Source organism: Echinops telfairi, unplaced genomic scaffold (genome assembly GCF_000313985.2).
Source record: "Echinops telfairi isolate 266 unplaced genomic scaffold, ASM31398v2 ScPeMD7_1713;HRSCAF=2227, whole genome shotgun sequence".
Lineage (NCBI taxonomy): Eukaryota > Metazoa > Chordata > Mammalia > Afrosoricida > Tenrecidae > Echinops > Echinops telfairi.
Genome location: NW_022105611.1, coordinates 21,438,531 through 21,447,854, shown reverse-complemented (window position 1 = coordinate 21,447,854; position 9,324 = coordinate 21,438,531). Strand labels below are relative to the sequence as shown.

General features: G+C 60.0%; 2 protein-coding genes across 2 annotated transcripts in view; one reads left to right on the top strand and one right to left on the bottom strand.

Moving 5' to 3' along the window:
* Nucleotides 1-8,555, top strand: part of INPPL1 (inositol polyphosphate phosphatase like 1) — a gene marked incomplete at its 5' end in the record, with an annotated part of 10,953 nt that extends 2,398 nt beyond the window's left edge. The window contains 18 exons of the mRNA XM_013006183.2: nt 156-289; nt 380-576; nt 791-908; nt 1,429-1,525; nt 1,808-1,946; nt 2,069-2,168; nt 2,263-2,351; nt 2,631-2,712; nt 2,859-2,948; nt 3,554-3,667; nt 3,761-3,849; nt 4,495-4,582; nt 4,678-4,833; nt 4,985-5,063; nt 5,155-5,295; nt 6,553-7,225; nt 7,466-7,599; nt 7,708-8,555. Coding sequence (XP_012861637.2) covers nt 156-289; nt 380-576; nt 791-908; nt 1,429-1,525; nt 1,808-1,946; nt 2,069-2,168; nt 2,263-2,351; nt 2,631-2,712; nt 2,859-2,948; nt 3,554-3,667; nt 3,761-3,849; nt 4,495-4,582; nt 4,678-4,833; nt 4,985-5,063; nt 5,155-5,295; nt 6,553-7,225; nt 7,466-7,599; nt 7,708-7,798 — 2,611 coding nt within the window. The remainder of the gene's footprint in view (nt 1-155; nt 290-379; nt 577-790; nt 909-1,428; nt 1,526-1,807; nt 1,947-2,068; nt 2,169-2,262; nt 2,352-2,630; nt 2,713-2,858; nt 2,949-3,553; nt 3,668-3,760; nt 3,850-4,494; nt 4,583-4,677; nt 4,834-4,984; nt 5,064-5,154; nt 5,296-6,552; nt 7,226-7,465; nt 7,600-7,707) is intronic.
* A 633-nt stretch (nt 8,556-9,188) lies between these two features.
* Nucleotides 9,189-9,324, bottom strand: part of PHOX2A (paired like homeobox 2A) — a 3,709-nt gene continuing 3,573 nt past the window's right edge. Inside the window, exon 4 of the mRNA XM_004708915.1 lies at nt 9,189-9,324. Within this exon, the coding sequence (XP_004708972.1) occupies nt 9,189-9,324 (136 nt within the window).

The following is a 9,324-nucleotide window of genomic DNA, read 5'->3' as shown; positions in this document are numbered from 1 at the left end:
CACACACACACCCTGGCAGAGGTGGGTCTGGCAGAGTCGAGAATATCTTTATTGAGGGTGAGTGGGATCAAATAGGCACTCGGTGAACACACATTGAGCCCCTACTATGAGTAGGGGGTACTTGCTACCCAGCCAGGCATCCCTGGTGGAGGCAGGGGGATCCCTGACGGGCTGCTGTCCCCCCAGAAGCGAGAGGCCTTCTGCCAGCTGCTGCAGATCATGAAGAATAAGCACTCCAAGCAGGACGAGCCCGACATGATCTCCGTCTTCATAGGCACCTGGAACATGGGTCAGGCCTGCGTGCCAGGGGAGGGGCTGGGGGCGGGGAGAAGCCCAGGGCCGAGGCTTGACTCCCCATCCCCGTCCCCTCCCCCTCCAGGAAGTGTGCCCCCACCAAAACACGTGACATCTTGGTTCACGTCGAAGGGTCTGGGGAAGACCCTCGACGAGGTCACGGTGACTATACCCCACGACATCTACGTGTTTGGGACCCAGGAGAACTCAGTAGGTGACCGAGAGTGGCTGGACCTCCTGCGCGGGGGCCTCAAGGAGCTCACCGATCTGGATTACCGCCCGGTGAGGGGCCTTGGGGACAGGGCAGCCCTAGGGAGGGGTCACAGGGCTGTCCCTCACTCCAGCCCCTGGGAGATCTCTCCTGAGTCCTTTCTGTCAGGGGGAGGGTCCATCATCCTCTGGCCACTCAGGAAAGAGGGGTGGCCACCGCTCCCGTCTGACATTGACATATGGTGTTGAGGCCAGGGCAGTGGGTGACCCCGAACCTTGTCCCCAGATTGCCATGCAGTCCCTGTGGAACATCAAGGTAGCCGTGCTGGTCAAGCCAGAGCATGAGAACCGCATCAGTCACGTCAGCACATCCAGCGTGAAGACGGGCATCGCCAACACCCTGGGTGAGCTCGGTGGGCAGGGTCCCTCTGTCCACACCTGCTGCTGCCTCTCAGGGGGCCAGGCTCTCCCCGTGATGGCGGGGGGGTCGGAGCTTTGTGAAGCAGAGTCATGCTCCAAATCTTTTCCAGTTCCACCAGGAAGGGCAGGGCAGGACTTCTACCCTCTTTTTACAGACGGTAAAGCTCAGAGGGTTGAGCAGTCTGCCCAAGTCTGCACAGCTCGGAGGGTGGGTTAGGGCAGACCCGGGGCCAGGTCTCCTGATTTGCAGGCCTGGGGCCCCTTGCTCCGGCGACTGCAGGTGTAGGGAGAGTTCGAGGGTCTGTTCACAGACTGCCTGCCTGCCTCAGGTTTTCCTGACGAGGTGCACCTCGGGGGCAGCTGGGGATGTGCTCCAAGCCCTCCTGCCTCTGTCCTTCTGGAGGGCAGTCAGCGCTCTCCCCTGTGCAGCCTCATGGGCCCAGAGGGAGAGGCGGGAGTCCTCCAAGGGTGACCCGGGTTGACTTCGTTCATTTGCCTCGACAGGGAACAAGGGGGCCGTGGGCGTCTCTTTCATGTTCAATGGCACCTCCTTTGGCTTTGTGAACTGCCACCTCACCTCAGGGAACGAGAAGACTGCCCGGTGAGGGGTGCCTTCCTCCTAGCCTCCATACCCCTGAGCCCCTCTTCCCCTGAGAGCTCGTCTTTCCCCCCACACCTCAGCATATGACCGTCCACATCTCTGTCTCCAGGGCCCCCTGCTCCTCCCTTCACTCCCACCTCCAGGCCCCTCTGTCTCTAGCCTTGTCCCCAGCTCCTCTCTGGCCTCCAGGACCCCAGTCCCTATCCCGCCCCTGCTCCCAGAGACGCCCTTGCCTTTCCTCCTGTCCCTGAGTCCTGACCCTGGGGACCCCCGCCACCCTAGGCGGAACCAGAACTACCTGGACATCCTGCGGCTGCTCTCGCTGGGCGACCGGCAGCTCAGTGCCTTTGACATCTCCCTGCGTTTCACTCACCTCTTCTGGTTCGGGGACCTCAACTACCGCCTAGACATGGACATCCAGGTGCGGGCGGGGTCTGGCAGGAGCCGGCGGGCAGCTGGGTGGAGGGCAGGGCAGGTAGGTGGTCCGGCATACCTGGCCCTGGCTCAGGAGGGATGGGTCCAGGCTCTCTATCCTCACCCCAGGAGATCCTGAACTACATCAGCAGGAAGGAGTTCGAGCCCTTGCTTCGGGTGGACCAGCTCAACTTGGAGCGGGAGAAGCACAAAGTCTTCCTGCGATTCAGTGAGTGTGGGATGCCGTGGGTGGTCCCTGTGGGCTCGGGGCCTTCCGAACCCCCAGGTTCTCAGGGCCATGACCTGCTGCCTACCTTCCCCAGGTGAGGAGGAGATCTCCTTCCCACCCACCTACCGCTACGAGCGGGGTTCCCGAGACACGTATGCCTGGCACAAGCAGAAGCCAACTGGGGTGAGCGAGAAGAGCAGGGTTGGCCTTGGGCAAACCCCCTGCCTCCCAGGGCTTAGTGGATCAGAACATGTGTGAGGTAGAGGGCCCGGCTTCTGCCGGTACCACTTCAGCTTCTCCAAGGTCTTGGGGGGTGATCCTGGGTCTGGTGAGCATTCAAGAATGGAGCGGGGTGCTATCCTGGTGGGACAGGAGTGTGAGGTGTTGTCTGCCTGGGGGAGGGGCCCATGCTGGGAAACCCCCACCTGTCGGCTCTGACCACCCTGCCATCCTCTGCCCCAGATCCGGACCAACGTGCCTTCATGGTGTGACCGGATCCTCTGGAAATCCTACCCTGAAACCCACATCATCTGCAATTCCTATGGTCAGAGCTGCTGGATTGGCACGTGGGGGGAGGGTGGGGGGACACCCAGTGTCCAGGCACTCACTATCCCGATAGCCCTGGCTCTGGAAGCCGGGAGAGAGAGGTGGACTCCTCCCCGACCCCCACTCCTGCTGTTCCCTCCTCAGGTTGCACCGATGACATTGTCACCAGTGACCACTCCCCTGTGTTTGGGACATTTGAGGTCGGAGTCACATCTCAGTTCATCTCCAAAAAAGGCGAGTGCTCTGGGCATGCTTCTGGCCAGGGCCTCCATCTGTGTGGGCACAGGTGGTGGCATGGTGGTGAGCATCAGTCTAAGGATACCCGAGTAAGCGTGCACGAGTCCTGGGTGCGTGTACACACGTGTGGGGGTTTCCAAATACTTGAGGTGTGAGGGCCGTCCCAGGCATGCGTGCGTTGAAAGCGTACATGAGGGCAAATGTAGACATGACTCTGCCTGGGGCCGCGTGTGTGCCCACGAGTGTGCCAAGCAGCGTGGGGAGGGTTGATGTGTGTTCCCCGCAGGTAGTTCTGACCCTCAGCCCTTGGATGACCCTTTCATCCTTGGTTTGGCTCTTTGCTTTGGGTTTCAGGGGTCTCTCTGTTGGTTGCACAGGGTTAGGGTCTCTGCTGCCAAGATCTTTGATTTCCTGTCTCAGGGCTCAGCCTCCCGGTCCTGTTCTTCCTGTAACTCCCTCTTGCCCTCCTCCCTGTGCCCCTCAGGACTCTCGAAGACCTCGGACCAGGCCTACATCGAGTTTGAGAGTATCGAGGCCATTGTGAGCCTCCCGGTCCTGTTCTTCCTGTAACTCCCTCTTGCCCTCCTCCCTGTGCCCCTCAGGACTCTCGAAGACCTCGGACCAGGCCTACATCGAGTTTGAGAGTATCGAGGCCATTGTGAAGACCGCCAGCCGCACCAAGTTCTTCATTGAATTCTACTCCACTTGCCTGGAGGGTCAGAGGCGGGGCCCGGGGCGGGGTGTGGGCCAAGGGGCAGGGGAGGCCAGAGGAGATGGAGGCATTCAACCGGGTGCCACCTCCCCACCAGAATACAAGAAGAGCTTTGAGAATGATGCCCAGAGCAGCGACAACATCAACTTCCTCAAGGTGCAGTGGTCCTCGCGCCAACTGCCCACGGTGAGCTTGTATGGGCAGGGCCTGGACTTGGGGGCACTGGCACAGAGAGGCAGATGGCAGGGTGGAAGCCTGTTTCGGGCAGGCGGGACCCAGTGGCACCTGTTCCTGTTCCTGCACATGTGTCTGTTTGACTTGGTGAGAGTGAGGATCAGGGCACAGTGTGTGGTTGTGTGGGACCAAGTGGCAGTGTATTCATTCGCCTCAAAAAATACTTTTGGAGACTTTTCCAAATGTCAGGCCCTATGCTAGCACCTGAGAATGCAGGAAATTAGTGACAGTGGTGTGACGGGCTATGAAAGGCCCATGCAGGGCTGGGCTGGGCCTGCTACCTGAAGCACTTAGGAATTGCTTGTGAGTGAGTGTAGGAGCCCTGGTGACCTAGCGGTTGCCTGTTGTGCTGCCAATCTCAAGGTCTGTGGTTCAAAACCACCAGCCTCTGTGTCGGAGAAAGACAGGGCTTTTTCTCCTCCTAAAAAGTTAGTCTCAGCAACTCCCAGGGCCACTTCTACTCTATCCTACAGGGTCACTCTGAGTCGGCATCCACTCGATGGCAGTGAGGTTGTTTCTCTTTGTTTTATGAGTGATGGTGGAGGACCCAGGGTGTGGGGGTTGGCTGGCTCCTCACTGGGTCTCTCCACTCACCAGCTGAAGCCGATCCTGGCTGATATTGAGTACCTGCAAGACCAGCACCTGCTGCTTACCGTCAAGTCCATGGATGGCTATGAGTCCTATGGTGAGGTGGGAGGGGTGCTGTTGGGGACAGGAGGCCCAGCCTGGGTCCATCAAGCTTTGGCCATTGGTTTGTCTGTCCCTCCACCCGCCCTCCAGGAGAGTGTGTGGTCGCGCTTAAATCCATGATCGGCAGCACAGCCCAGCAGTTCCTGACCTTCCTGTCCCACCGCGGCGAGGAGACAGGCAACATCCGGGGCTCCATGCAGGTCCGGGTGCCCACGGAGCGCATGGGCACCCGTGAGCGGCTCTACGGTGGGGGCTCCAGTGGGCAAGAGTGTGGGCATGGGGTGGAGGCTAGTGGAGGATGGGGGCGGGGGGCACATATTGGAATCCCTGAGATACTTGGAAGGGCGGCCTGCAGCCATGGCTGGTGGGTGGTGAATTTCCCTTCCCCCACCCACAGAGTGGATCAGCATTGACAAAGACGAGGCTGGGGCTAAGGGCAAAGCACCCTCGGGGTCCCGGGGCGGCCAGGAGCCCAGGTGAGTAGGGGCCCTGGTAGGTGTCCTGCACCTGGGAGCTCTGTGTCAGCCCCCACTTCATCTCTCTTTCCCTGTGCACATCCCCCAGCAGGCCAGGGAGCCGCAAGCCAGCCCCCACAGAGGCCTCCTGTCCCCTGTCCAGGTTATTTGAAGAACCTGAGAAACCACCACCAGCTGGGAGGCCCCCAGCCCCACCTCGAGCAGCTCTCCGGGAGGAGCCCTTGAGCTCCAGGTAAGAAGAGGAACCTGCCCCCCACCCCTCCCCATCACTGCCCCACTTTAGCCATGGCATTTTGGGGTCTCAGAGCCCGGGCACCTCCGCCGTCCATGGCATTCAGGCCCCTGGACCTCCCTTTGGTATGGCTCCCCCGGTCAAAGGGGGACAGTCGACCTTTCCCCTCAGTCTGCCTTTAAAACAGACTGAGAAGTGGTTCTCCACACAGCTCCCTTCTTCCATGTACACAGACTGAGCTGGAGCCTCTGTTTGGGGAAGGCCCATGGCATCGTAGGGCTTTCCTGAGGTGCATTCTGCTCAGCCCTCACTGCCTGACACGGCGCCCACTCCCAAGGCTTTATGGTTAGAGGAGCGTGAAACACTTCATGCCAGTCTTTTAGAGATTCACCGGCCACATTAGTATAAGCTCTGAGCTTATCCCAGGAAGGAAACTGTTTTCTTTTTCTTTTTTTAAACTCTGTTTAATATAGTTGCCCAAACTTACTGGGCCAGGAAACATTTTCTCTACATAGTAACTTCTACATGGTAACATCGTATAGAACTGGCTTTTCTGTGCATCACACTTTGTTTCCAGTGACAGGCAACTGTTACTTGAACTGAACTACAACTCCTTGGAGCTTTTTCACTCCTCTCTAGCTGTCATCAGTCACCTTGTTTAATGCCTGGGCTTGAATACCACGTACCTGAACCTTTGACGGAAGGTCATCAGTGGACGGACCTCGGGTGCCTTTGGTGGCCTTGCTAAGGGTCTTTGTAACCCAGAAGACCTTTATTGCCCTTTGATTCCAGCCTTGAGTTTAGGTTTCACTCCACCGATGTAAGATTTGGTTGTGAGACTTTCATGTGACGTGAAGGAAGTTCTGGGATCTTAGCAAATGAGACAAAGAGAGTTTAAGGGAAGCCAAGCCAAACTCACTGCCAGCAAGCCGATGGCTGCTGGTGACCCTGGTAGAGGGTTTCCGGGCCTGTAAATCTTTTATGCACACAGTTTCATCTTTCTCCCAAGCTGCTGGGGACTTTGAACTGTTGACCTTGCTGTTAACAGCCCAACGCTTAACCCACTGGGGCTGATCTATTTATCTGCCTCACTCCCAGGTTTTAGAGAAGAGGAAGCCCCAGGTCAGAGAGGGAGTGTGGCTTGTTCGAATCCACATGCACTGGGCCTGTCTCCTCCTCTTCTACTGGCCTAGGTAGGCTTTCACCTTGGGTTCCTGCATTCCTGGGTCCTGACTTAGTATCCTCCTGTGAAACCAGGTTGAAGCCAGAGGGGACTCCAGACCTGGAAGGGGTGGCAGCGCCCCCACCCAAGAACAGCTTCAATAACCCTGCCTACTACGTCCTGGAGGGGGTCCCCCACCAGCTGCTGCCCCAGGAGCCACCTTCAGCTGCCAGGGCTCCGGTCCCACCTGCCACCAAGAACAAAGTGGCCATCACAGTGCCTGCTCCGCAGCTGGGACGCCATAGGCCCCTCCGTGTCGGGGAGGGGAGCTCGTCAGATGAAGAGTCTGGGGGCACACTGCCCCCTCCAGACTTCCCACCCCCACCACTACCAGACTCGGCTATCTTCTTGCCCCCCAGCCTGGATCCTCTACCAGGGCCAGTGGTTCGGGGTCGGGGTGTGGGTGAGGCCCGGGGCCCACCACCTCCCAAGGCCCATCCAAGGCCCCCCCTGCCCCCAGGACCCTCTTCCGCCAGCACTTTCTTGGGGGAGGTAGCCAGTGGGGATGACCGCTCCTGCTCTGTGCTGCAAATGGCCAAGACACTGAGCGAGGTAGACTATGCCCCCGCTGGGCCTGGCCGCTCAGCGCTCCTCCCAAGCCCCCTGGAGCTGCAGCCACCAAGAGGGCTGCCCTCGGACTACGGCCGGCCCCTCAGCTTCCCTCCACCCCGCATTCGAGAGAGCATCCAGGAGGACCTGGCAGAGGAGGTGTGTGGGATAGGGGCGTCCGGCTGTGCCCACCTGAGGTGTGTGTGTGTACGTGCGGGCGCTGCGCCCTTGGTCTGTGGTACCTTCCACCCCCAGCACTCATTCCACGAAATGATCCCAGCCCACCCTGCTGCCTTCCCCCAGAGCATGCAGTGGAGTGTGGCTGCCAATACGTGCCTCCATGTGTCTGGGTCTGTGGGCGCCCTGTGTGCTTCCTCCTGACACCCCCTATTCCCTCAGGCTTCTTGCCCGCAGGGCGGGCGGGCCGGCGGGCTGGGCGAGGCGGGCATGGGCGCCTGGCTGCGGGCCATCGGCTTGGAACGCTATGAGGAGGGCCTGGTGCACAATGGCTGGGACGACTTGGAGTTTCTCAGGTGGAGGCGGGGCTGGAGGCGGGTGGGGTGGGGCTGGCCCCGGGGGCGGGGCTACGGGCTGCTTCGGAGCCTATCGCTGAACACCGGGTTTCAATTTGCCCTTCGCAGCGATATCACGGAGGAAGACCTGGAGGAAGCCGGCGTGCAGGACCCTGCTCACAAGCGCCTCCTCCTGGACACGCTGCAGCTCAGCAAGTGACAGCGGTGGCTCGGGAAGGCTGCGGACTGCGCTAGCTTCTGCCCCGGCTCACCAAGGCCCAGCCATAGTCGGGTTGAAAAGTCATGAGGGCGGGGCAATGCTTCTTTCTGCCTATTTATTGGGGAGCCGTGTTCCCCACTACCCAAAATACCCAATCAGTTGTAATTGGGACATCCTGCCCGGCCCTCTTTCCCCACCCCCCACTTCCATAGACCTAGGGCTCTGGGGTCAGTTGCCACGGTTACCACGAGCCTTGATTACTTTGGTGCTGCCCTCCCTCCCTAGACCCCTATGTACTGTCCTGGGGATGCCCACGGGGAGCAGTGGAGTTTGGGCTCCGTTTCCACCGTTCTGTCTGCTGCTCCCAACGGGCCTGAACCATAGGGGGCGGGGACTCAGCTCTGACCTCCCCCCACCCACTCACCCACCTCGTGGGTATATGTCCGGAAATGAAGGAAAAGCCCGAAGACCGGGCTGAGGTTTATTTAAGGGTTTCTGCGTGGGGGCGGGGAGGGAGGGCACCTTAATATCAGGGTGGTCTGGGAGGGCAGGGTCGTCACCATGATGTGGCAGTCTGCTTCGTCGGAGCTGCTGCCTCTGCCTGGTATAGCGCCCAGCGCTGGTGGGACGCTGCTGGCCAAGCCCAAGGGTTCCTCGCAGGTTGCGACTGAGTTTCACAGCTACCCGGTTCCCATCCCGCACGCTCAGAAGGGCTGCCGACGCGATGTCTTCTTCAATAAATTAAGTTTTATTTGGATTGCAGAACTCACCTCAATAAATTACAGACAAGTCTTTCAAAGGAAACAGAAATCAGAATAAAGGGGAAGCCCCTCTCTCCCGTGCCCAGGCAGCTGCCCACCGCTCTGGCCAGCCTGCCCTCTGGCTCCAGCTGCGGCTGGGGAGGGGAGGGGACACGGGAGGGATGAGTGGACTCCAGGCCAGGGCCCATCTCGCTGACAACGACCGCCAGCTGTGGGTGGGACCCAGGGAGGGATGGGCGGGCACTGGTGGTCACCAGGGTGAGGTGTGCGTGACCCAGCCTGCTTCCATGTCCGGCCACTTCTCCTTGAGGACCCTCCTTCAGGGACAGCGTTAGAGACCGGTGTCATCTGATCTCGCTTCCAAGGTTTAAGGTACAGGAAGGGGCTCGGGCTGTCCTGGAAGGTGTCCCAGTAGGAAGCATCCGGCTTTGTTGGACAGGGGTGGGTGGGAACGAGCGTGGCCCTAACTTGGTCTCCAAAGTTGGGGAGAGTACCCGAAGGGCCAGAAACAGTGGGGCTGGGGGCGGTTGGGGACTTCCAGGTAGGTAGCCGGGATCGGGAGGGACTTAGGTCCTGGCGGGACTGGGGCCTTCTCTGAGGGCAGGCCCGGGGCCTCCAGGGTCACGCAGCTAGAAGAGATTGGACTTCAGGGCGGGGCCGGGCTTCCGGTGGAAAGAGGACAGCACCCCTGAGAAGGGCCCTGGTCCGGGCTCTGCCGGCTGCCAGGCCTTAAGCAGCTCGGCCGCGCCCGCGCCTGGCCCGCCG